Source organism: Podarcis liolepis (genome assembly GCF_965112155.1).
Source record: "Podarcis liolepis genome assembly, chromosome: 15".
Lineage (NCBI taxonomy): Eukaryota > Metazoa > Chordata > Lepidosauria > Squamata > Lacertidae > Podarcis > Podarcis liolepis.
The window spans coordinates 35855520-35883306 of record NC_139566.1 but is presented as its reverse complement, the minus strand read 5'-3'; the positions used below and the strand labels follow the sequence as shown (position 1 = coordinate 35883306).

General features: G+C 43.3%; 1 protein-coding gene and 1 long non-coding RNA gene across 12 annotated transcripts in view; one reads left to right on the top strand and one right to left on the bottom strand.

The window, feature by feature from the left end:
* The window catches only part of FBRSL1 (fibrosin like 1), a 791959-nt gene that overhangs the window by 729552 nt on the left and 34620 nt on the right, over window positions 1-27787 (top strand). For 4 of the 10 annotated variants that reach the window (XM_083476390.1, XM_083476387.1, XM_083476381.1 and 1 more), the window contains exons 8-10: window positions 16678-17074; window positions 17627-17880; window positions 24925-25151. In XM_083476390.1, the coding sequence (XP_083332516.1) occupies window positions 16678-17074; window positions 17627-17880; window positions 24925-25151 (878 nt within the window). Of the gene's footprint in view, window positions 1-16677; window positions 17075-17626; window positions 17881-24654; window positions 24816-24924; window positions 25152-27787 lie in introns of all 10 variants that reach the window. The other 6 variants (XM_083476382.1, XM_083476388.1, XM_083476384.1 and 3 more) reach the window with 4 other exon arrangements.
* LOC310693982 lies at window positions 9790-23910 on the bottom strand. Of its 2 annotated transcripts, none has more exons than XR_014519447.1 (4): window positions 22269-23910; window positions 16164-16461; window positions 14742-14873; window positions 9790-13023 (listed from the first exon to the last, which is right to left on the bottom strand). It is a non-coding gene; the product is annotated as an uncharacterized lncRNA (long non-coding RNA). The 2 variants fall into 2 exon arrangements; XR_014519448.1 differs by having other exon boundaries at window positions 22275-23910.

Here is a 27787-nt window from a genome sequence, read left to right as displayed (position 1 = left end):
TTATTAATTTAAATGAGTCTTCTCTGAGTAGGGGTAGTATTGGATACAACCGTATGCTCTCATAGGATTTGTAACGCATGCTTCATACATTCCTTATTATTGGGTTTTATTAACTTTTAGTTCACCTGGAATGATACAACACAGAAACTTCAAAATGGTGGGTTAGGATAGTACAGAAACCAGGACTGAGCTTCATACAAATAGCAGAAAGGCACGACAGAGATAATGCAAAATTAATTAAAATGTCATTCTAATTTTTTTCTGTCTCTAAAACCTCTCCTCACCCTCCTTTATTCCTTCTCTGAAAATTCAGACCTCCTGCGTATTGTGGTAGACAAACCAAGCTCTTTATCCTATTACCTTCCTGTGGTCTGATTTTGTCATCAATGAAATTTGTTAGAATTCAGCAACTCCACTCTAGTTCTTTCCAAATCTGTCTTGACAGACCCAAGGAGAACCCACAAAGGGTAAGAAAAATCAATGTGACACTCCTCATTGCGGTGAGCCAGCCGCCTGCGGCCTGAACTCATCTTGATTAGCTTCATGGCTTACGTCCATCGCTACTTAATTGGCTGCCAATAGCTTTCCTAATGAAGGATGATAGATGGAACACAGAGTTTGCTGAGAAGGATGAACCAATCAGAAGCTGGCAGGAAGGAAAGCCTGCAGCAATGTGACCATCATGAAGATTCCTGGAGGTTAAGCAGCGTGGCAGCAGCTTACATCTTAGGGCAGCTTCACTTGCTATTGAAATTCCTACATGGAAGGCATTTCAGTATAGTAAATATCATGCAACCTGTGCATATGTCTTAATGTGTGATAATAATGCATGTGCATTTATCAAGGAACTCCAGTTGGCCCCAACATTTAAGCAGATGATAGATAGCAAAACAAAACCCACAAAAACACCCACATGTGCAAATGTCATATATTACTATCAGCATGTGGGTTGCATGTTACTAAAGCATTGTGCAGTCCTTGGGCTGCCTATACATGAGCAAGAGTCAAAGCACATGGGGAGGACTTTACACCTTTTGCCAGCCGCTTTCCAGGCCTCTGTGGTGTAAGCACCCCTGATGTAGTCAAAGGAAGGCCATAAAATCCGATTTGCCTAGCAGAGATTAGGTCTCACTGCCAGATGTTTACTCAGGTGCACTGAAGAGTCAGGCTGCATGAATAGGCCTGTCTAGATTACCTGGGGTGGATTTTGGGCGCAGCCAAAGGCACATATGTACAGTATACTCACCAGAATAGTGGAAGGATCATCCACTATTATGCTGTGCATGCAGGAGGCCCCAAGTTAAATCCCTGGCATCTCCAATTACAAATAGCATGTGATGAGGAACACACTCAACCGAGCCCCTGGAGAACTGTTGCCCATCAAAGAAAACAATATGTGGCTAAATAGATAAGTGCATTTGTCAAAAACATTAGAAAGTGGGGAGGGCATGAGGAGATGAACTCAACCCAAAGGATGTAGTGTCTTATTTTAAAGGTATGTCCATATGCTTCCAGAGGTAGCTAGTGCTCATTGGGATTGGTGGGGCAGAAGGCAGGGAGCCCAAACAGTAATTTAAGCCATAGCCAATGACAGGCAGAGCCTGTCATTCTTTTTGTTATGTCCCCATCCTCCACCCTACAAGAGTGACAGCGAGACCAAAGAGGAGGAAGCTGGTTATCAGTATGAAAGCAGGCAGGTGGGGGCTTGCTGGGGACACATTGAGATTTGTTTAGGCAGTGTATGCTCCTCAAGATGACAAATACAAAAATTCCAATGAGGATGTCTTCTGGTAATGGGAATGCTGCTGTTCTCTGGAGTGCCGAACCTCCTGTGTTCCTTATGCCATTAAAGGGGGAGGAAGGGTTGAGTCGGCATCATCAGTTGGAACAGAATTGCTGCTTTAGTCCACACTGGGTTTTAAGGCAGCCCGGCAGATCCGTTCAGTATAGCAATAAGAAAAGGATTTCGCATTTAACCTCTCGAAATTAAACCAGGTGTTAACATCAGTAGCTCAGTCTTATCGGAGCTTTGCCGGAATAACAAATTGTGATAAATGTACAGTTGTGTCTCCTGATTGACCTTGGGAGACGGATGGTGGTTGTGTGGGGGTTTTCCTCCTCCCACATGCAAGAAATTAGCTGAGCTTTGACAGATGCCTGTTTATTTTGAAAAGTGTTTATTTTTTATTCATTCACGTTCCAAACAAGGACAAGTTCACACATTACTTTTTCAGATGTAAGAGTTACTTGTATTTCTCCTTATATTACCTTTGTGGCGGGGGGGGGGGGTGAATCATAGACTCATGCACATCCTTGAACCAATATGAATTCTGTAATATACTGGTCTGACCTTGAAGAACTACCATCTGCTAAATTTGTGGTGGTGGGGGGCAGTGGAGAGAGAGAGAGAGAACGAACAGCATGCCAATTGAGCAAGCTAACCACTGCCATGCCCCTGACCCTCTCAAAAACTCTTCCTTTACACTGATGTAGTTTTTAAGTGACATTCTGAAACAGCCTTTTCTTTCTCTTCTTTTGGCTCTAGTTACATTATGGGCCACCACTTCTTCCCCGTTCAACTGTGTCTCTCATGTCTCACTTGGAACCCTCTTTCTGCAAAATAATTCTGAGAGCACTGCCATTTCCCACAATCCCCTTGAGCAGTGCAGCTACGGCATCATGGGAAAAACAGAATGGCAGATGCTGGGAGACTGCTACTCACAGAATATTTGCCCCTCCTTACTGTTAAAAAGATGGGATGCAGGTGGCACTGTGGGTTAAACAACAGAGCCTAGGACTTGCCAATCAGAAGGTCGGTGGTTCGAATCCCCACGACGGGGTGAGCTCCCGTTGCTCGGACCCAGCTCCTGCCAACCTAGCAGTTTGAAAGCACATCAAAGTGCAGGTAGATAAATAGGTACCGCTCCGGCGGGAAGGTAAACAGTGTTTCCGTGCGCTGCTCTGGTTCTCCAGAAGAGGCTTAGTCATGGTGGCCACATGACCCAGAAGCTGTACGCCGGCTTCCTAAGCCAATAAAGCGAGATGAGTGCCGCAACTCCAGAGTCAGCCACGACTGGACAGTGTGTGCGTGTTTGTGTGCATGCTCCTCTGTTGTGTTACAAGGTCAGCTCACCCACTGAGGATGCTTTGTCAAAGGGCCCCTCAAAACGGCCCTGTCCTTCCATATCCCAACTCTGCAATGGGTTCTGCCAGGGGAAAGTTCGGGGTTAAGAATTGAGGTCACTCAGTGGCTCATTTCCAAGGGAGCATTGCCCCTGCACGCACACGTCTCAGTTTAGTAAAAGATATATCCCTCCCTCCCTGGGTGGGTTGTGTGTGCATGCATCTACATCTGCTTAAGAGAACAGATGGCCTAGTTTGTTTGCTATGTGCGTAAAAAGTGGCTCGAGTTTCAGCTGAAGAATGGCTGCCTTCAGGTTTCCCAAAGAACAGTCTGTTCTATTACGATGAGCAGTAATTGCTCTTGGAGGTTTGTGCTATTGATCAAGTGCTGTGGGTTCAATTTTAGAGCAAAGAGTTGTGTTTGGGATTTAATTGGAGTGATTAATAACTCACAGCAGTGGGGCAGGAATCAATATGGATTTCAAACAGCAGAAAGTAGCATATTTTCCTGCTATAATGTGGCAACTGACAGTTTGTTATTTGCACTTACTTGACTAATTAAAAGCACGACATCATTTGATATATAGGAGCGCTGTGTCTTTTTAAAAGGTCCAGACATTGGCCTGAATACTTGAATAAGATTGGATTTTAAAAATGCTCCAGTTACTTTAAGAGGGTCTAAGAACCTCCTCCATGTATTGTATTGTTTTGCCTGCACTGCATAAGGCCCTCCTTAGTAAATACAAAAAAGCTTTTGTATCTTTTTGTGGTCAAGGCTATAGATTGCCTCTTACGTCATTGGTCAGGCTTAAGAGCAGGACTGAAGGGATTTAACTCTGCTGTGTTTGATCCAATGTTAGAGCCCAAGATTAAAAGCCTGCATGAAACTTCCAATCTCATTACAGAACCAGCATCCACAGTAGGTGCCTTGGTTGAAAATCCTGTTTCGGTTTTGCCTTGGACCACTGCCAACAGCCGCCTTGCTATGCAAATGTACCATGACTTACTTTTCTGGGGATTTGAACGGCAATCCTTACCTTTATTTCTTGGCCCCAAACCTTCAGTTCAGGGCCCATTTCCATTCATCTTTTTGTAGCTTTGGCATGTCGTCATGCATGCTTACAGCTAACACTCCTAGATATAGCATGTCAGAATCCAGGAATCAAACCATCTTATTAAAGAACCACAAAAGCAACAAATCACCATCCCGTGGATTCAGTTTTAACACTGTCGGGGTCCTTTTCTGCAAAGAAATTCGCACTCTTTGTGCTGGACATTTTCCCAATCCAATCAAGCTTCTTCTTTTTTTAGGAATAAAGAACTCTGAAATGCTTCAGTTTTCTATAGTGACTTGCCCCAAAGCTGCTTGGTGATGGAGTTGCTGTCCCTTTAGGTTGCAAACATATTTAATTGTTCGTTGATTCAAAGGTAAAGCTTATAAAGAAGTGATACATATTTGATCGTTGTGACACATAATCCCAGTGGGGTTTAAGATACTTTAGTCTGCTAATGCAGATGGCTCAGGCTGGGACTACCAAGCACCACATGTAAAACCCATTGAATAAAACAAAGTTTCAAGGGGGCAGGCAGTAGGAATTTGAGGAAATGGTTTAATGGTGGGCTGTTTGTTTGTATATTTATTGGCAATTATTTGTCTGCCCTTCACCATAAGGTCCCAGGGCAGGTGATGACAATATAATATACAGCTATGAAGCAAACGAATAAATCTATGACCATGATAAAACAAGTAAAACTGTTCCAAAATGCGTAAATTCAGTACAAGAGTTGAGTCCTGCAAAACAAAATAAGTTGATTGTCTAAGGCCACTTGCATCTTCAGCATATGGCGTAAACTGTAGGGCAAAGATGGTAGGTCAGGGGTAGTCAACCTAAGGCCCGGGGGCTGGATACGGCCCAATCGCCTTCTCAATCTGGCCCATGGACAGTCCGGGAATCAGTGTGTTTTTACATGAGTAGAATGTGTGCTTTTATTTCAAATGCATCTCTGGGTTATTTGAGGGGCATAGGAATTTGTTCATTCCCCCCCCCCCAAAAAAAAAATTATAGTCCGGCCCACCACATGGTCTGAGGGACAGTGGACCGGCCCACGGCTGAAAAAGGTTGCTGACCCTTGTGGTAGGTACACCTCTGTGACAAAGGAGTTTCAGAATTTAGGAGTTGCCACAGAGAAAACCCTCTCCTGGGCCACTGTTCCCCACACATCATAAGGTGGCAGAATTCCCTCTGCTGATGTTAACGTCCAATTCCGCTGGCAGCCAAGCTGGTGCCAAATGTATTGCTCTGCTTTCCTTTCAACCGCAAGCAGTGTGACCGTGAGGGCGTCTTGTTTGGGTAGCCCAGTCCATACACACTGCCCTTTGCCCCAGTTGGTCACTTCAGGGCTGCTAACGCAGCAAAAGCAACACAGGAGGCAGCAGTTATGAGTTACCGGTCTCTGCAGCCACAGCAGCTGCTGTGATTCTCCAGCAGTTTGACTTTGCCCCCAGGGCTGCACTCCATTGTCTTTCTAGACTGATGGATGCAGGACTGGAGCAGGACTGGATATAACTCAATAGCATTAATGTGAACACCTTGAACATCTCAAATTGGGCCCAGAAATAAATTCTGAAGCATTCTTTTTCTCTTTGAGTAGATTGTCCACAAGGGAAGCTCTCATTTAACATGAGGCTTTCATCCAGTTAATTAAATAAATTCATTTAATCATAATTTTTGTGACTAAGCCAATAGTTTTGAATAAAAAGCACTATTTGTTTGTAGATGGTGCATGTATATGATGCCATGTTAGAAGATGTTCCTGCCACCTGCAGATTTCATTAAAAAAAAAAGAAAATAATAATTAAGTTTTTGTTTTTTTAAGGAGGAGGAATTGTCTGAATCAGGTATCCTTTTAGTAAACTTAAAAATTGGTTTAGTTTATCTAATACACCTAAACCTTAAAAGGGTTTTAATTGATTTAGCAATTATTAAAATAAAAATTGTGGCCTTAATTTAAAATCTGGTGTGTTTCTCCAAAAACCACATGCTCCTACATAGTGTCATTTAAGTGAGTGGGGTAATTCTAAAATACAGTCTTTTGAAGCATGCAGACTCAGGGTCCTAATTCACTTAGGTGATTTTGAAAGCTGTTTTGAAAACCAGTATGGGGTACTGGCTAGAGTGTTGAAAAACTCAACTTTAAATTGTACTCGGCTATTAAGCTCCCTGGGTGGCCTTGGGCAAATCACACTCGCTCATTCTAACCCACCTCAGAGAGTGGTTTTCAGGCAAAAATACTGCTCTGAGCTACTGGGAGGAAGGGGAAGGTGCAGACGTAATAGAGATAAACGGTAGCCACTTTCGCATCACAAAACACTGTGCAGAAGTCTTGAAATTATGTTTTTTCAAAACCTGGGTGCCTCCGAAGCGAAAGAAAATGGGTGCACTTGGAAGCAGATTCCAAGGACCAAGCTGCCAGCCCTTTACCACGGTTCCTTTCCTCAAGAAGCTTGAAGGCTTGTTACAGCCCCAGCGTACAGCAATCTAGCAGGTTAAATGACTTGGGCAACACAGTTTATTAAAACTGGCAAGTGCTCGCTCCAGTTCTTTTCCTGATAGTCAAGGCTGTCGGAGAGAATAATTGACAGTGGCAGCTGTTCTGAGGGTGTTTTAGATTGTTGCAAGACGATTTGACTTGACAGACAGCTCCGTACCAACGAACTGAAGTGAGAGAGGCTGGATCCAAGTCCTTGCGGAAGGAGCTTCCTGTTGAAAAAGAGAGCAAGCAAAAAACCAAAAAAATGCTAGGAAAGGCCTAAGTTTGGATCTGGTGACGCTAGGCGTTGCAGAGCGCCCTTTGCTCCAAATTGTGATTCCATGTTTGTTTTGTTTTCAAGATGTAAGATGCTGAATGTTGTTTGATACCTAAATGGTTGTGGAGTACATGTAAGCATAGGGCTGTATCCAACTGAGTTCTACTTAGAGTAGACCCATTGAAATGAATGTCCCTAAATTAGTTGTGTGCATCAATTTCAGTGAGTTTACTCTGAGTAGGACTAGCTTTGGCTACAGCTCCTATGATCCAACTGTCCATATTTTCTGACCCTTATTTTCCAGAAACAATCCTATTTTCTGGCACCTGTTCCTGGTAAACCACTGTCCATATTTTTGTCTTTGTGGGCTGGCTTGCAAAAATGTTTAGTGTGAGTGCTTAATGTTTTCATTCTGCAGGGTTCATCTCCCCTCTGTCCCAGGCTCTCTAGAAGTTAATTTTACACACTGCAGCTTCCGAGGTATATTTTAAATTGCTGATAACATATTGAATGTCTTTCTCAAGTATAGCCAGAAAAAGCAAGCACTTTCTCTTCAGACTTTCATGAGCAGTCTGTCGTAGAATGAACAAATACAGCAAACACCAACAAATAAGAGGTTTCAGGAATGTCCAACGGTCTGAGGAGGGGCTTGGGTAGTGTATTAGAATTGGGGTGTTGCAAGTGTTGGAGAATGAAACCACAATTGCAGGGGCGAGTTTGACCTTCGTTGGGGGAAATAGGTGCCAGTAGCAGATTATTGTGCATTTACCTTTACTGCTGTTCATGCATGCAAAATTGCCATATACTGAGTCAGATCATAGGTCCATCAGACTCAGTATTGTTTACAGTGACTGGCAGGATTGCAGACAGGTGTCTCTCCCAGCCCTATCTGAAGATGCCAGGGATTGTACATGGGACCATCTGCTTCCAGAACAGATGTTCTGCCATTGATTTACAGCCCTTCTCCTTGACCACCGGTTCTAATGCCTGCTATGAACCAGCCTCTCACGTTCAAAATCAGTCTTCCAGTCACTATTTGGAAGATTTACATGGGTTATCCAAAAGGGTCTTATGAGCAGGTTTGCTTGCTTAGTTTGGCTTGGCTCACTTGCTTAATCGTTTTATTAACCTGACCCCTAATTCTTGGACTTAGATAAAGGATTTGAAGGGGTGCTTGGACTTAGATAAAGGATTTGAAGGGGTGCTTGGACTTAGATAAAGGATTTGAAGGGGTGCTTGTCAAATATGTAGATGACACTAAGCTGGGAGGGGTAGCCAATGTAGCAGAAAGATAGAATCAGGTTTCAAGATGATTTTAACAGATTGAAGAACTGGGCCCAAACGTAAACAAAATGAATTTCAGTAGGGGAAAATGCCAGGTTCTACACTTAGACAGGATGAATCAGCAGCACAAATATAAGATGGGGGACATCTGGCTTTGCCAGTAGTACATGTGAAAAGAAGGTGTTAGTAGACCACAAGGTTAACCTGAGACAACAGCAGCAGCAGCAAAAAACTGATGCTATTCTAGACTGCATCAACAGAAGTATAGCGTCCCAATCAAGCCAAGTAATTGTCCTACTCTATTCTGCCTTGGTGAGACTTACACCCGGAGTTCTTTGTCCAGTTCTGTGCACCACAATTTAAGAACGATATTGACAAACTGGAACATGTGCAGTGGAGGACAACCAAGATGATCAAGGGTCTGGAAACCAAGCTTTATGTAGAATGGTTGCAAGAGCTGGGCATATTTAGCCTGGATTAGAGGAGACTGAGAGGAGATATGATAGCCATCTTCAAATATCTAAAGGACTGTCACGTGGAAGAGGGAACAAGCTTGCTTTCTTCTGCTCTGGAGGGCAAGACTTGAACCAATGGCTTCAAATTACAAGCAAGGTGATTCTGACTAAACATACAAAAAACTTTCTGACACTACGAGCTGTTCGACAGTGGAATAGTCTCTCTCGGGAAGTTGTGGACTCCCCTTCCTTGGAGGTTTTTAAGAAGAGGTGGGATGGCCATCTGTAATGGATGCTTTAGTTGAGATTCCTGCATTGCAGGAGCTTTGACTAGATAACCCTCTTTGATTCTATGAAATAACAAAGCCATTCAAGGGAAATTAGAACCTTCACATTAATAGTAGTTATTGTTCTGTCTATGACTGGTGTGATACCTAAATAGTGAGATAAAGAATGATTTTCAAAAATTAAGATACTTCTGCGTTTCCAGTGTGAGCCTTAGACTTCTTGCACTGGAAGGGAAAAGCCAAAATTACACACACATTTGCCCTTTTCTGCATTTGAGTGACATTGTTTTTAAAACACAATATAGAGGTGGGGGTTGGAGTTAAGGAAAAAGTGGTACCCCCTCCAAAATCTCCCACAAAAGGCAGCTGCTCTCTTTTGCTTCCCAGAAAGATTAGTGTTGTACTTGTCATTTTGCCTAAATGCAAAAGGGTCATGGTACTCCAGATGTCGTATTATTTGGACATTTCTCAAACATCTCCAATGATTAAAGGAAAGTTTTTTTAAAAAAATCAAGCAGCATAACTTGGGCAATAAAAAGTGACTGCCATGTTTGGTTAATTCCTCAATAAACATTATGAAAAATATGCTGCTTTTGGCATTTTGTTATGGAAGAGTGGTCTTAAAGTAAATACATTCTAAAAAGAAAATAATGCAAAGTTTCAGCAAGTCATTAAATAACTAGCATATCCCTTACTCTGAGAGAATATAGGAAGCTGCCTTATACAGTGGTACCTCAGGGTAAGTACTTAATTCGTTCCAGAGGTCTGTTCTTAACCTGAAACTATTCTTAACCTGAAGCACCACTTTAGCTAATGGGGCCTCCTGCTGCTGCCAGAGCCCGATTTCTGTTCTTATCCTGAAGCAAAGTTCTTAACCTGAAGCACTATTTCTGGGTTAGCGGAGTCTGTAACCTGAAGCGTATGTAACCTGAAGCATATGTAACCTGAGGTATCACTGTACTGTATTTTAGCTTCTCAGTTTATTCTTCTTACACTTGATTTCAGTGTTTGTTTTTACACTGTAAGTTGCTCTGAGTCACTTCTGCAGGGGGAAAGCAAATAAATATTGGTATCTACAACAACACTGAATCAGACCATTGATCCATCTAGTCCAATATTTGGTATTCTGACTTGCAATAGTTCTCCAAGGTCTCACTCTTTCCCATTTGTCCTACTTGAGATCCCTTTAAATAGGAGATGCTGAGAAGTATGCCTGAAGCATTCTGTATGCGAGGCATAGCTCCAGTCTTGAGCTATGAGCCCTTCCCTAAAGTTGATCCAGTCCAGCATGTAGCATGGTGGCCCATCTCTGTGAAAAGAAACACCAAGCCAGGCAGATGTAGCTACAGTCTTCATTAACCGTCATGCCACTGAGCTTTACTCCTGGCAGACACCATATCAGGGCCAAGACCAAGAAGCATTGGGAATTAACCACTTAATTCTCTTCATAGTGCCAGGCTGAAGATACACTGTTTCATCACCATCCATCCTACTTGTGCCCACTGCCATTCGTCCACATCTGCCCTCTCTACTCTGATAAACTTTGGGAGGCACCAAAGGGCACCTTGCCTATACCTTCTTCAAACCTGGGCCCATTCTTTGACCAACTGCTAGGGTCTTCCTTATGAGCTCCAATATTTCTTTATAGTAAGGCACAGTGTGTCAGAAGCTATAAATTTCAAAGTCACCCAGGGCAAAGGGCAGGGAGTCTTCGTATAACGTATGACAGTGGTCATGCCACAGCCTGCTTTTTTCTTTGGCTATCTAGTACTAACACCAGTGTAGTCCATTCTTAGATGTGTGCTGCAGCTACAGTAGTTTTAAGGAAGGGGCGAAGGCCCCCCCCACACATTGCAGAGAGTAAAAGGTAGTGCAATGCAGGGGGATGCAGAGGCACAGCTTTTCCTTTTTTCAAGAAACATAGTCGAAAATATTTGATTCTTTCCAATCATGATTTTTTATGCATTTATAAACAAATTGCAAAGAACATGCACCTCCCAAGTGAGTGAGAGGGAGAAAGGGCTGCAGGTCTGGAAGTGATTTTGCCCCAAGTGCTGTTTGCATAACTCAGCAACTGCTTATAGGAGTCCTCAAAGAGCAGCTTTTGTGGATTTTAATCTCTTGCACTTGAGCAACACTTAATCAGCTTTGAAGCAAATTCCTCTAACAGAACAGGTTTAATTTGTGTCAGGCCCTTTTCTGGGAGGGGCACTGTGCTCAGTCTACTGGTGTGTATGACATGTTGGCGCATGTCATTTAAGAGTGGCAGGAGGGGGTACCAGTGGCAGGGAAAGACTTGTGCTTCTCTCTCTCTCTTTCTCTCTCTCTCTCTCTCTCTCTCTCTCTCTCTCTCTAGTTTAGAGCCAGTTTTAAATACCCCAAGTTGATTTCCCATCAGCTGCACTCAGCAGTTTTCCTTTAGACTTAGCTAAGCCCTTGAAGAATTTGCTTTCTGCTGAGAAGTCAGCATAACAGGCTAGCTAGCGTCCATCCTCCGCTCACAAATCTGTGGAATCTTAAATCAGAGTTACTGAATGTCCTTGAAAGTAATAGCATAATCCGCTTTGTGCACGTCTAAGTTAGGATAATAGTTTTTGTTCATTATTTCTGTTCAGACAAGTCAAGCCAAGGATCTTGACTTCGGGGCATTTTGCAAAAGTGTAAGGCCTACAGTGAGCCAAATGAACCAATAATTTGACTTGATAGAAGGCAGCTTCCAATGTTCAGAGGAATTGCAAAAGGAGGCAGCATATTCCTCATTGCAGCACATAGTTATGCACACCCTCTTGGGTTAAGCCATAGATTGGCTGCAGACATCAGTAGGGATAGTAGATATTTGCTTATTTTATTGTACCCCACTGTTCTTCTGAGGAGCTGGCACACATGATTCCCATGCACTCTGCTACATAGGCAATTTACAGGACTGAAGCTCCTTAGCTTTGACCACAAAGCTGCATCCCATATGAGCCTCCCCAGCAGCTGAAATCTCTAGGTGCCATCACCTGTGAAAATTAGGTGACAACCAGAGATACAGTGGTACCTCCAGTTATGAACAGGATCTGTTCCAGAGGCCCGGCCGTATCCCGAAAATTCCATAACTGGAGGACTGCTTCTGCGCATGCATGCGCCGCCGTAGAGCGCTTCTGCACATGCGCAGCAAACCCACTTCCAGGTTTGACGCGTTTGCAACCAGAAAGTTACATTACCCAAAGGTAACATAACCCGAGGGTCCACTATATTACATTTTCTGTGGTGGCACTCTTTTAATGAAACTCCCTCTAGATTCCCTGGTAGGGATGGAAAAGGAATCTGTTTTAAATGACTGTATATGGAATTCAGCAGTTACAACCCAGCTGAGCGTTGCATATGTATTATACATAAACATTATTGTATATTATTTACATGTATATACAAAAATTATATTCAAATAACGTTCCTATTTTTAGTGGAGCTGGTTAGAAAACAACCCTCTTCTCATCCAGATCAGGGAGTGAGACATGAATTGGAAAAAGAATTGGTGTGCATAAGCCCAACACTGAGATTTCTAGAAAATCCCATCCCTACCCTCTGGTGCCTTCTCTGTCTTACCTTTTTTGGACTAGGGGAAAATCTGCCCTGTTTATCTGGGCTTTTAGTGGCATAATTTAAGTATTGGCATTGGTTGCCTTTCCCCACCATCTTGCCTGCTCAGTTGCACTTAACGACATCTTGCAACTGGTTTAAATGCTGCCTTTTTATGCATTATTGTGTTTATGCATTGGCATGCTTTTATCTTAACTGCTGCATTATTTTATTATTGTTCTGGTGGGGGCGTTGTGAACAGGTGTAAAGCCACTGAGAAACTTACAGGTGCTTTTTTCCTCCCTCTGTTGTTTCCTATTGGAACTGGATGCAGGCTCAACTCCCACAATTTTGGCTTTGTCTTTCATGCGATGCATGGCTGTTACTCAGTGGGCCCTGGTCTACAGGGCTATCTTCTTCACGATGGTTCTTCCACTCTTGGCTGCGTACGGCTTGGCTCCTGGTCTTCATATCGTCTCCATCTTTCATTTTCCATGCTGGTGCCCTTATCAAAGGAGTAAAGTACTTAGGAGGAGGAGTGCTGCTGTGGTTTCAGCCTTATTCAGAAAATACAGCAAAGCACATCCAATAAATTATGATAGCTGGGCATCCGTCTCAAGGCTAGCACCCAGGACATAGGCCCCATTCATGCAGCGGATGAGGTGGCCTTGTATGCCATTGTTCTCCCATGTGTAGAATAAGAATTATAGCCTTTTTATGCCTTACAGGAGTGTCACAAGGACAAATGCATTAATGGTTTGGAAGTGTTCAGATATTGCAATAAAAAGAGGCAGGATCACGTAAGGCTGTGTGATGGATACCTCGTGGGCTGTTGTACACAAATGTTTCTATAATGAGAGACTGTTATGCCCTTTGTTAAGGAACGTTTTGCATCCTGGGATTCTAGTTAGAAAACAAGCAAAGTCAGCATGCTAAAAAAAGTGGGAGGGGGACAATGTTGTGTCTGGTTGTGGGGGGAGTGGGAAAGGGCTAATGCGATCTAGCCTTCAGTGTGGCTCGGCAGATACACAAATCATTGTAAATGTCAGATACTCTGTGAAGGAAAGAGCTAAGCTGACGTGAGTTCAGCTTTAATTAAGGTTGAAATATTGGAGCTGACTGTTGAGTCTTAGGCAAATTGGCTCGGCCTGTTATCATGAGGCATGAAAATTAACTACTCTAGAACTTGGTAAAAATAAACACATTTCTATCATTGGAATGTTCCAGTATAGGGTGGTGAATATCATGGTTGTTTATATCAGGGGCCAAAGGTCAACATCTGACGCAGAGTTTGCTAAGTGGTCTGCTGAGGCCCTCAGCCATTTTCAAGGAAAATAGGAAGCTTGAGAACCGCTGGTGCAGCTGATACTAAGTTAGATGGACCAATTCTTTGACTCCGTATAAGGCAGCTTCCTATGCATTAGCATTGCCTGTGCTTATCAAATCATGAAGGAACATGCCCAGAGGGCCTCTCTTCTTTATGGTAATTTTACTTGTTCTGGGACTCTTGTCACATCAGTGAAAAATAGCTCATCAGGTTTTCCATGTGGAATGCTTATGCCGATTCATTTGTAGCAAATCTTTACTGATAGCTGCAGTGGGTGTGTGCAATGGCGTTAGCCACGTTGAATCATGCTCAACCTCCACCTTCAGTTCTCAAGTTGGAGCTGTTTGGTTATGAATAGAGAGTGCCAATGACAGGTGGTAACAGTAAGACACCAGATAGGTGCCCACCAAGATACAACAGCCTGATATCTGTGAGTGTGGGTTGCATGATTGGCAATGTTAAAATAAGGGGGTGGGAATAAACACTTCCCAAGAGATTGTGTTACTGGTACTTTCAAGGGACCTTTTATTATAGCTGTTGGCATGTTTCTGGGTCCCCCAAAGTATTAGAGATTATTAAAGCTACATTGCTGTACATGGCTACTCTTCTTGTACAGCATCATTCTCAAACCACCCAAATAGGCATCACTGAATTTTTAATGAATCATTTAAATCTGTTTTTTCCGTCATAGTCTTTGGTCTATTCGTTGCTGGGGTGGGAAAATGGTGTTTGAGCTTTCCCAGTTCAGACAGCAGGTAGGAGCTCACATAACTATCTGAATGGTGATCCATACCAGATAAACAATTGCTGTAGGAAGAGTGGTTCTCCACAACTTGCTCATTTTCCAAGCGTTTTTTGTATGGAGGAAGAATGCTGTGATTGAACAAAAATCTCACCTTTTAGGGAAGAACATTCTGTCATATTGCACCTACGGTCACCAGGAGAGATGGATGGACGAATCTTTCAGATGTTGCTTCTCATTTTCCCAGTCTAAAATTCAGTTCTCTAATTTCCTTATCTGTACCCCCCTCCGCAAAAAAAATGTTTTAGGTCCATAATTTTTTATATTGTTGTAAACTGCTGATATATTTTTATGATACAGCAGTATATAAACACTTTCAAATAAATAAATAAATAAATAAATAAATAAATAAATAAATAAATAAATAAATAAATAAAAAAACACACTTCTTAGTGCATTTCCCCCCAATATATACTTTTTAAGTTGAAGAGGAACAACACAGGATTTGAGGTGTGGAAATTTCAAATGAGATTCCTGCATTGCAAAGGGTTGTACTAGATGACCCTCAAAGTCCCTTCCAATTTTACAATTCTATTATTTCAGTATGTGAATTGATTCAGGTGGTGCAAATTAGGGGATCCCCCCATACCCAGCAGGAATTAGGCATAATCTCATTTATCAACACCACAAATTTAAGGAGTGGGTCTTTAAATTCCCATTTTACAGGTTGGGAACCAAGACTGAGTATTCCAAAGCTCCCAACATGTCCTTGGCTAATGTGGGAGTTCAGGCAAGGTCCAATCTTTGGTTCACTGAATAAGTCTGGCTCATTGTGGCCATAGCTGAATGAGTATTTACATCAAGAAAATGTTTGCTGGAAAAATATATTTATGTAGCTGCTAGTTGCCATGCCACTGAAGTTTGATATATTACATATAGATTCTTTTTAAAAATTACAGCTTTTGAAGGGCCAGCCAAACAAAAAGTGTCCTTGGTGCCATTTATATTTATTATCAAGACCAGAACTGTACGTTTTAATAAAATGCACTTTATTGGTGGGTGCAAAAATCCAAGGTAAATGTGAGCATTACTGAAACTGTCACAGTACAATGTTAGCTGTCTAGAAGAGCAGTAGGCATTCCTGATGGAAAGGTGATGTGTGTGTCTTACATTTTGTAACATATACCTGCAAAGTTACCCACTTCCAAGCAGCTCTTGTCTAGTGTTGCTACTTATTTCTACCTAAAATGGAATTTGGTGGTAGACCTGGCGAGGCAGCGGTGTCACAAGTGAAATCTAAAATAGGATGTTAGTCTCACTGAAGAGATACTAAAAACCAGTTTTGGAAAATTCAAGCATGGTGGTATGGGAAAGGGGAACTCTGCAGTTTATAATGTCTATTTTAAAAAAATATGGCAAAACATACGAAGGGTAACAGGGCCATTCAATTATTATTATTTTTAAAAAGAACAGTCATCAAATGGGATTCAAAGAACTAGCAACCATCAGAATTATCTCCTATAATCTGTTTAACATAATCAGCATTATATACCACATTGGGCAAATCTTGACTTACATTTTCAAACAGATTGGTTGTATTCCATTATCTAAGGAATGGTACCAGTTCCCCAGTGAATTTCTTACTATAAAAGAATCTGGGACAGTTAATATAATGTCAGTTTACTTCAGTTCTCTGCCACCATTTTTTCTGCCGTCCTCCTGTTGAAGGCAGAACTTGCTTCTTTCCAGTTGCTTAGAACCACGTGAGCCAGCCATAAGAGGTGCAGCAGGGAGAAGAATCCCTGGGCCCAACCGAGGGAAACTTGACCCAGCCTCTTGTTCTGTACCTCAGTTTGAGGGGACAACAAGGGATGCTGCAATTGGAGAAAAAAATTCTGTGTCAATGGAAAAAACAGCCATGTAAATCCAGAATTCATGCCTGAGCCCTTGAGATGGTCTTGGCGGTAAATAACAACATGCTACAGCTAGACAATACGCTTAAAATCCTTTCCACCTTAGCATGCTGAAATCCAAATGCATCATCAGGATGTTTTACCACATAACTTTTGCCTTGTTCCTTGTTCTTGAAGGTCCAGCCTTGAATGACAAGGCCGAAGCGAAAGCAGGGAGCATCCCCAAGGTGTCCGGGCTGGAGCGCAGCCAGGAACTGAGCACTGACGTGCCCTTTGTGCTGCCAATCCACAGCCCCCCGCCGAACACTGTCGTAGTGACTTCCACCTCCTCTGCACCCACGTCGAGTGCTCGGGCAAGCCCGCTGTTGAAGAAAGAGCCATTGATCTCAGCACCAGCACCACCAAGACTCACCCCTCAGCCGCAGCCTCGGCCTCAGTCGCAACCTCAACCTCGACCTCAGTCACAGCCTCAGCTGCTGCCTGAGCTCCGGACCCAACCCCCAAGCCACATCCCCCCTCCTCTCAGTTACCCAGGGCTTCACCAGGTGGCCCACAACGGACTCAATAATATCAGGTGGGTAGACCGTGCTCATTTAGAGCTCTGATCTCTATAATCTTCTAGTGCAGTGATGGGGAATCTATTGACTCCAAGTCCCATCAACCCCAGCCAGTGTGTTCAGTCCAGCAATATCTGCAGGGCCACATATTGTTGTGATATGGGTCAATTCCCATTTTGTTCATGCTTGCAATTACTTATTTCAGAAGGAGACAGTGAGGAGTGGTTTGCAGTAGTCTTCAACAACAGGAGATTAAGGACATTGGGGATGAAAAGTGTATCAGAAGACGCTGGGGTGGGCAGGGAATATCTCAAGACATGTTGAAGAGGGAGGAGAAGCCCAGTGATCGCTTATGTGAAAATGAAACTGAATGTCATTCAGGAGTTGCTACCCTAGCTCAGATTGGGAAAATCCCTTGGGATCTCTGCTGGATAGTAGATGGGTCAAAATATCTCTGACAGTGTTTTTGCTGGGACACTTTTACAAATGCTTTGGTTATTTTGCAGTTCTGCAGCCTTTCTAATGACACTTTCTCTCCCCACTCCCTTCATTTTTTTTTATTTCCACAGCAGAAGCAGCAGCGCCAGCAGTGCAACAAGTATTAGCCTTCCAAAACACCTCCCCATCTCCCCCCAGATCCCTCCCCATCATTCCTCCGGCCCAGCGTTACCCCTCTCCATCTCTAACCTTGCTGCCTCACATTTCCCTCTCAGATCGCAGTCCCAACACCAGCACCATCCGGCCATGTTTGCCACCCCTCCTACGCTGCCACCTCCTCCAGCGTTACCCACCAACAGCCTTGTGATCCCTGGTCACCCCGCAGGTAGGTCCTATCATCCCTCATCTGGGTTTTGCACTGAGATTGATTCCCCTTGTCACGCTCTGTAAAACCCATTGCTTGCAGGGTGTGGTTAAGGTGAGGCAAAATCAAAAGGAAACCACCTGCTCTGGTGGTCTTTTAAAAGCAACAGGTACATGATTGTAACTGGTAACAGATACTAAACTAGACCTTCAAGACAAGTATTCACTCTGTATGTTGCCCGTGAACTGGAGAACATCTTCTGGAGAATGATAGGAATTCAAGCGGAAGCCATCCCCATAAATCAGGGGGTGCCCTCCTGTTGTTTTGGACTATGACTTCCACAAGTCTCGACAGATGGCCATGTCATCTGGGGCTAATGGGAGTTGCATTCTACAACATGTGGAGGGCACCATGTTGGCTATCCCTGCTCTAAATGTTACAGAGGGGCAAAAAGAACGAATGAAAGTAAGCCTTTTAAAATAGAAGTGTTTATCCTTCTGTTGAAATTGTGTGTGTGTGTGTGTGTGTGTGAGAGAGAGAGAGAGAGAGAGAGAGAGAGAGATTAGAAGTGGCTCAAAAATATGGGAAGAAAAAATGAAAAGAGAAGACAGAAATGCAGAGCATGCTGTCTTGCACCAGGTCAGCCTAGTTGTCATCTAGCCTGGGGTTGTCTCCTCCGAGTACCAGTGCTTCTCCAGGGTCTCAGGCAAAGAGATGCCTTTTCTGTCATCCACTCCCTGATTGTTTTAACTGGAGATGCCAGGTATTGAACCTGAGACCTTCTGCAGGCAAACATGGTCTCTAGCAGCAAGCTATGTCCTTTCCTGAACTGCACGTGAATCAAATACAGAAGCCTCCTACACCACCAGGCAGGGCATTTCACAACTGGGAGGCCACCACTGAAAAAGCCCTGTCATGGGTCAGTGCACTGGGCAGCCACCAGCAACAACAAGAAGACCTTATCTTGTGGTTCCACTCTTGGTGTTGGGTGCACAACATTTCTTTGGAAACATCCCCACATTTCCCAAACATACTTCTTATTAATGTCTTTTTTCAAGAGTTTTCATCAGTAATTTTGCTCTTTGCATTCACTTGTTGCTTCACCATCACACAAAAGAGAGCTGCAGTGCTCTTTGCAATACGTTTTCAGTTGCAGAGCAGATTCTGGAAGAAGATCCAGTTAGGGAAAGGAGCAGAGGGTGCAGAATGTCTCCTGTGAGACATTCCTTCCACTAAGTAGGGAAGAAGGAATTTGCATCTGGGGGAACCCTGAAGTATAGGCACAGCTGAGCAAGCAAAACTCTCCTATTAAAACCCAGGATAGCAGGCAATAATCCTACCAGCAAAAGACAAATGGATCCCATCTTCTATATGTGTGTAGTAATGTCCTGTGCAATTTTTTTCAGATAATCCCGCCCCCTCTACATATCAGGACACTTTCTGGAGGGGACGGGGAGCCTAGCAATCACAGATGGTTAATAACTTTTATTTTTTTCCTAGCTACATTTCAGAAGTTCCCTGTGTATCCTTAAATATACATACATTTCTGCTTCAGCCTCTGAAACACACCGTTTAGTTTCCTCATTTGCCCACAGCTGTTCCTGTGGCAGCTGGAGATTTCTGTGGTGTTTTCACCCCTTTGGATCTGGCATTTGACTCTGTAACTAACCCAACAGGGATTAAAGTGGACACACATTTACACCAACACCCCCTTTCTGTTTCCTACAAAATCCAATTAACAAACAAGAAAGAGGGTAGGGGATTTCTAGCTGTTGAAAGCAGTGGTGCCTTCCATTTTGTCCTGTGTTTCTCTTTTGGAAAGTTCCAAACGTAAAACATGTGAAAAGGGAAAAGGAACTGGCCAAATATTGCTTTAGGCTAAACCATCTGATCAAGGAATTGGCTTCAAGCTGTTGTCCGAGATTCCAGAGATAGAGAAGCTGGAGTAACTTGATTGTATGTTAAAGGCAAAAAAGGCTTAGAAACTTAGTAGAAAAAACTACTAGAGAATGTTATAACTAGGATCACATCCACAGCATACATTTAAAGAGCAATGCTTCCCCCAAAGAAACCTGAAAACTAGTTTACCACTTACAGCTATTCTTTCAAGCACCCATAACAAACTACAGCCTCCAATGATGAATTGGGGGAAGCCATCTGTTTTAAATGTGATTTAAATGTATGGTGTGGGGCAAAAATGGTAGAAATATCTTTCGCTGTTCGAAGCGGGTTTGCAAGCCAATGTTTGTGCTAAGTGAGGTTTGCTGTAATGTCTGAATTCACAAACCTTTGACCCACCACAGTCAGGGCCAAGGCTCCACCTCTGGGGGCTGCTGCACATCATAGAGACAAAAATGAACTTGAGAAACTGAGCACTGAGCAGATGGCATATAAAAGCAGACAGGCAGCTGTGAACCACGGCTTAGCTGCTCAACACATAGTGTGGTTATAATTCATACCTTGGTTTGGCATGATTTCTGAACCGAGCCTTTATCATGCAGCTGGGCTGGGCCAAAGCCACAAGAGTCATGCTAATATCTATATGCAGGGGGTGAACCAATGTTTGGAGGCAGCAATGGGCTGGACGTGGGCCACTCAACTGAAACTGAATCCAGACAAGACAGAGATGCTCTGGGCTGGCAGTTTTTGGGTCTAGGAATTGGTGGGGCACCCTGTTCTAAATGGGGCTCATTCCTCCTGAAGGAACAGGAACCTTGAGGGTACTTGAATCATCCAGGTCACTTGAAGGCCAGGTAGCTTTTGTGGGTAGAAGTTCCTTTCCTCAGATACAGCTGGTCTGCCAGCTATCTCCATTCCTGGACAGAGATAGTCTAGCCACAGTTATCCATGCTCTGCTAACTTCAGTGCTGGGCTACTGTAATGAGCTATTGTGAGAAGCATGGGCACAGGCAGGGAGGACAGCTACCCCACCCCCAAATCAAGTAAATCTATTTAAAAATACTTAACTAACTGAGGTTATAACCCACCCACCCCAACATAAAACCTGCCCTCCCAGCATAAATCTTTGATAACTGTCCTGAACTTGCAACTTGTTCAGCATATGGTGCCAGGGAGTGAGGGGGCATAACATCAATTCTTGGTTGCCTATTATTTTCCAAGCCTAGTTGAAGGTGCTTATGCTGGCATTTTCAATGCTAGGCCCAAATATCTCTTTCCATTCTGACCTGTCCAAGTTTTAAGATCTGTAAGGGAGATCCAGGCCTTCCCAGGGGATGGGGGGTGGGGGTGGAGTTTACTGGGAATTTGTATGTTTGGGATCAGTGCTGCAGTCCTTTCATTTTGGTTTTTTCATGCTATTTTTAGGACTTTTTTGTTAAGTTTGATTTTAATGTTTCTCTGTCATGGAACTTTCAGGTGAAGGACAGTTTATAACTACTTTTAATTCCATTTAAATAATGCTTTAAAGCTCACCTTTAAAGTGACTTTGAGGTACAAGCTGGTTATGTTGTTGCCTGGAGTTCAGCAAGCAGAAGAAACTGCTTTACTGACCAAAATGTCAACAACACAAGTTTGTTCTAACCAGGCCTGACCAATCAAGAGGCTTCATACTGCTGGCCAATCACAGGGGTCAGTGTTGCAAACCCCCATTCCTTTTCTGTTGATGAAGGAGCCCCTGAAGCTCGTATATTTTACAGGAGCTCACTAGGCTTTGTTCCAACCCCAGACCTTGATGTCCCCAGTTCCAGCCCAGAGTCCTGACACCTGTTGTATAAATCAGGAAGTCTCTAGTCTGTAGTTGTGACCAAAAAGTCATGAATGCACTAGGTTTGCTTAGGTATGCCTCTCTCTCTAAACCTCAGACCATATGTGCAATATGAAGATAGAGATACTAATGTGTTTTACAGAGCTGTTGCAAGGATACAGAAAGAGAATATGTTTAATTAGTGGAGGCTGGCCCACTAGGGTGAATGGGGCTTCCCCACCAACCTCCATTTGCTCTCAGGCAGCTTCCTCCTTCTCCTCAATCTCAGTGTTGCCTGTGTAGCACCTCCCTCATGGGGGGAGAGGTTGGGGATAAAGCTTGAATTAGTTGGATCTGGTTGTCATTGGCTCCACCTGCCCTCAGCCTCCCTGCTTTCCGCCCTACCAGTCCCAATACTCAGCAACCACTGCTGTATTTAGGGAGAAGTAGAATGCATGCTTTCATTGCACATGGTTCAAGCACTGGCACCATTAGTTAAAAGGATACAGAGCATGTGCTCCAGCACAGAGACTGGAAATCAGTTCAGCAGGTGAGGGTAACAGTCTCTGAAGAAGCCACTGTCAGCCGCTTTAGATAACAGATGGACAGTGTATGTTCCGCCTGCCATGTTGCATTCCTGTTACAATCCCTTGGTTTAACTGCTTTGCCACTGCAGTTGCTGCTATTTGTGCCCCCCCCCCCGGACACTCACTTTTTGTTCTCTTTGCTGATAAAGACGAAGCTGCTGTGTCACACTGAAGTCTCGAGTCAGCTGCATATCCACCAGGCCAGCTCCAAGTCTTTTAAGGAAACTCGATACCCAGCTGCCCACTTTTAAATCCATTCCTCTCCGGCAATGCCCCACGGGGGGAAAACAAATTGGATTATCTTTAAGCTAAACAGAAGTATCCGGTGTCTTAAAACAGGGCAGATTCCCCCCCCCCCAAACACACACACACACACATTTTTATTCTAAGTTAATAATCAATACATTGAGAGAAAATTAGTAAAAAAAGTTTGCCCTAGTAACACATAAAGCAGGTGGGGAGAGGACCTTAAAAATAAAAGGTTAGGTTATAAATAATATTGTAAGTAAACAGAGCAAAAGCAGAGTATGGAGGGAACTGAACACACTCACCAACCATAACTTACCTTCCCAGAGTGTAGAGAGCGTTCATTTGCCCTCAGCCACTTACCCCTGCTGTATACTGATTTGTGTTAACCCGAGTTAAAGTTAAGCAGTCTCTTTGTTGTGACATTTCATTTGGCTCTTGTTTTTCCCTTGTAAACTAGGTTTTAGCTTTTTATAATGGGGTTTTTTACCCTGGATCTTGAGAATGGTCTTTACCCTCACTATCATAATTTACAGTGATCACTGTTTATTATTAGCGCTAAATACTTCCTTTAGGGGAACACCACTTGCTTTGGGGGGCTCCTGTACTCGAATTTTACACCTCAGGCGCCTACTGAGTACTGCAAGCATTAAAGCAGCCTGAGGCCTTCCAGATACTGTTGGACTCCCAACTCCCATCAGCCTCAGGGACAACGGAAGTTGTAGTCCAGCAACATCTGCAGGGCCACAGGTTCACCAGCCCTGCTTTAAAGGAATAAATGGTGGCATTCATTTATTTATGATATTTATATCCCACCCTTCCTCCCAAAGGAGCCCAAGGGAAGCTTAAATCATAGGTGTAAATTGTTCTCCCTTACTAATTGAAAGGCTTGGCAGCAAAAGACTTCGATATAACATTGACAAAGTTAACCTGGAAGACAGGTTAAATATTTTTATGGGCTGCATCCAACTAAGTTCTACTCTGAGTAGACCCATTGCAATTAGTGGACCTATTTGAGTCATGCCAATTAATTTCAGTGGATCTGTTCTAACATTGGATACATCCCTATCAATGTTAGAAACTGGGATAGAAAAGCTGGGAGCCAAATCATTTCTGGGACCTGGGTTGTGGGCGCCAAAACAGAATGTCTACTCACCATTTGGTGGTGGGGGGGGGTCGGTAATATTTTCTGTTTATTATTTTGATAAGCATTAACTAATACGCAATTCACATAAGAGACACATTGTTAATATCACATTTTTAGCATAAATTGTTAATACATGTTTAATTTGGTGTTTATAGTAAAAATATTGTCACCGTACTTCAGTTTTCACAACACTCTTTATTTTTAAACTCCTTAACATATTGTCTATCCTTAATGTATACAGTGGTACCTCGGTTTACAAACTTAATCCGTTTCTGAAGTCCATTCTTAAACCAAATCTGTTCTTAAACATTTCCCTAATGAGGTTACCCACCGCTGGTGCCCTTCCACCGTTCGGCTTCCGTTCGTAGACCGAGGTAAAATTCTGGTTTTGCGGAAGTCCATAAACCAAATAGTTTGTAAAAAGGACTGTTTGTAAACCAAAGTACCACTGTACTTTGAGGCTTCAAAGCGCATACATTTAAGTACCGTAATCCTTGAGTGTCAGCCAGGTACGAAAAAAATGGCACCCAGACTTTTTGAGGTGCTTGCAAATGGAGAATCTCTAGGCACAAAATGCACCTGGCGCCCTGCTAATTTCGAATCCTGATCCCTATGTGTTTTATTATATTAATTATAATTTTTAACTTTTTATAAGCTTCCCTGGGAACCTGTTCAATTGTGGGGGACAGGTTTGTGGGTGTTTTTGTTTTTTTTTAAAAAAGGAGGGTCTACCTTTGAATTCATGCTTTCTTTTTTTTACAAAAAATATTATCTTTCAGCAGTTCCTCCAACCCTTAAATCCACAGTACACAAACTACAGGTCCTTTGCTTCATAAGTGACAGTGTGCTTGAGAGTTTTGCTACGTGGAGATTATATATGTGTATGGAAAATGTCAGTGTGAAATGCTTCTGAATGTAGAGATAGACATGTTGGTGGGGTGGAAAGGAAGATGGGGAAAGTTGGTGACACCCCCACCCCTCACTTAGGGTTAATAAATCCTATCATGAATGTTTTTTGGGCTGGGAGGAGGGCAGGGGAAGGGACACTTTGTTGATAACGCCCCAGTATGTTTTCTGCTGTGATGACTCATGGTGTTCTCTCTTGTCTTTAGATACCAGCCTGTTGATATCATTCAACCAACCAATCATGTATTGCCAGCCTCATTCGGGGATTCTGATTGGTACTTTGTCACAGGCATCTCTCTTACCTCCACCAATGAGTCCTCACGTAGAAAACCACCACAGCATGACCTGCAGAAACAGGGAATGCCAGGTGAATATCTTGACTCTTTTTCTTCTACGTCTTTTGTGAAACTCACAGGCCGTTGTGCCCTTGTGTCTTTTCCCTGTCCCCTCTCCCTCTCTCTCTCTCCCTCTTCTAGATCACGAGCTGCTCAGGCAAGAGCTGAATAATCGTTTTTTGGTTCAGAGTTCGGACAGGACCGGTGCCTCTCTTGGCCCGGTGCCGCTGCTGAGGGCGGAGTTCCACCAGCACCAACATACCCACCAGCACCAACACACTCACCAGCACACATTCAGCCATTTCCCATCCAGCCTGCCCCAGATGCCGCCCACTGCACCTCCCCTGGTGCGTACCCCCTCCCAAAATGTGAGGATAAGTAGAGACACCTCTGGCCAAAACAACCATGCCAGCACCAGCTCTTTGAGACGCACACTTTTCTGTGAAAAGTGCATCCTCGTAAGGATGCGGTTATTTAAAGTTCCCACCTTCAGTTGCACTGTTTTCAAACTAGTAAGTTTCTGTAGGTTGCAACCTGCTGCTTCTTCTCGATGGGCCCCACCACACGGCTACTTTTCTGCAAACCTTTTGCCAAGCTCTGTTTCTAGAGAAGGGGGTGCAACATGTAATGTGGGATGGTCATGCAAGTTTTCTCCTCTTAGGCATTTCAGGCAGCTGACATAATAGCATCTGGGCATATGGGAGGGAACATACAGGCATGATTTCATATATCTCACAGACTTATTGCAACATGGGCATTGCTATGCATACTCCTGTGTTCCCCCCAGAAAAAAAGCACTGGATATTCTTATTCTTATATCTAGTGCTTTTTTTCTTGGGGGGGGACGCAGGAGTATGCATACCCCGAAACATTTTGTGAATCTACGTTTGGCCTCATTGAAGGGCAGTATTACAATATGAGTAGGAAAATGAGAATACCCCTAAACATTTTTTAAGGGGGGAAAAGCACTGTTTATATCATAAAAGTAAGATGGGAAGGGCACCCCACAGATAAGCATGTCTGACTGTGACAGAAAGGGCAGGGTATAAAAATTTCATCATCACTGTGTATTTGTATGCCAACTTTACATCATTAAACCATGCTCAAAATGGCTTATGGCATGAAAAGATTTACATAATCAGAAGAACGCAGCAACATTTTCATAGTCACAAACAATAAATGGAAACAGCTCCGTAGGTATACAATAAAATCAAACAATCCCCACATAGTTCATAACAGCACTAATTTTAATATCCAAAATTAAGTATTGACTCCAACTAAAACTCCCAACAATACATACAATGGCATCCTGAGCAGCAGGTCCTGCAGGACTCACAGGTAGGATGGTCTCTGGCCCCTTAAGCAGAAGCAGCAGTTGTTGTAGCTGGTCAGTCATGCCCTACCCTTCCCAGGCCAAGTGGAAATAGGCCAGGAAAGCAAGGAGCATATATTGCAGGACTCGCACCAAAGCGAGAATCTTCTATGAAAGTAAGAGTTGAGAGGGCAGGAAATAGCTTTTATTGCAATAAGTTGATTGTTTTGTTAACACACAAGAGGTCAACATCATTGTGCAATGGACCTATGGCCACACTGGTTGATCATTCTGACTCCTGCCTTGCCATAATAATTTGCCTGTGCTGCTTGGTTTCAATATTTTTGCATCCTTGCCATCTATTGCTGTACCACCCACTCACTAACTCAACATTTGACTGGGCAACTCAAGACACAATAAATACATGCCAATTTTTTAACATGGGCTGTGCTTGCTTATGGCAAGGGTGAGGGGCTTCTTCAGGCTTTAAGGTTGTTTTACAGTTTCTTCCCAGACAGGATATCTGGAACATTCAAGTTGCTTTTAAACAATACCATCCACCCATGGCTGAAAGCTCCACCCCTTTACCAACTTCTCAGAGCCTGTCATTGGCTGTTCCAGCAAGGGTTTGTTTGATGGGACAACAAAACTTCAGCAGGGTCCGAATCCTGCAGAAAAGCTAGAGCTTTTCCTGCCTCCTTGGCTCTCAGGTTTTACAGCGATGCCATTTGGTTTTGTTCCTTTTCCACTGCTGCTGTTCTCAGTTTTGTAAATTCTCCAAACAACCTTTTTTCACACAAGGCAATGTTTATTTTTATTTTTTTGGTACACTGCATAAAGCAAGATTCAATATTTTCTCTCTTTTTGAAGGAACGCACTGCTTTTTTTTTGTAGCGAAGCAACAAATGTTCCAAAACAGGCATTGTGGGGCAAGCTCATAGGAAATGACATTTCTTGCCTTTCTTTACCACACTGGCTGATGGTATGACGACATTGTTTGCTTCTAATCCGCTTAACTGCAGGACAATGAGAGCCATTTCTGCCTCCCCCAATGTCCATCCACAGGTGTTTAAGCAACGTGCAAATACCTCCCTACTCTCCTTCTTTCATAAAGCAATCTCAGAACTTTTCCTTGGAAGGCCTGGCATGTTGTTTAAGAATCCTGATATCTGATCTTGCTGGAAAAAGAGTTCCCTTCCTGCCCACCCACGCCCTGTTGATGTCAAGCTGAAGAGTGAAAACAGCTTTGCCGCACCCTCTTTTGTTGTGCTTGAGCTCCCATCTTCTTATATTCCACTAAATGGGTTTATTAATCCTAATGCCAGAGCGGGTGGCGTTGAAACCGCCAGCTGCATGTGTTTTAGTAATTTATAGTATTTACACTGGAGGGTACATGACTCCGGTAATAACTGTAATTAACACAATTGCAAATCTGCTCTCCTGTATGGAGGAGAGCACACAACAGCTGGCTTGCTGAACGAGTGGCATTTCAAAGGGGTCATTGCTCACCATTCTGCGCCTTCCCTCAGCACACCTCCCTTTTGCTTAAGATTGGAATGTGCACATTCTTCACGGGGCATGGAAAGAATACTGATGGGGGCATAGGTCAGGTGCACAGTGCAAGGGGACAAAACGCCAGGACAAAAAACATGAGGGCAGATCCGCAGTGGGTGGCTCTATCTTGCAGTCTTG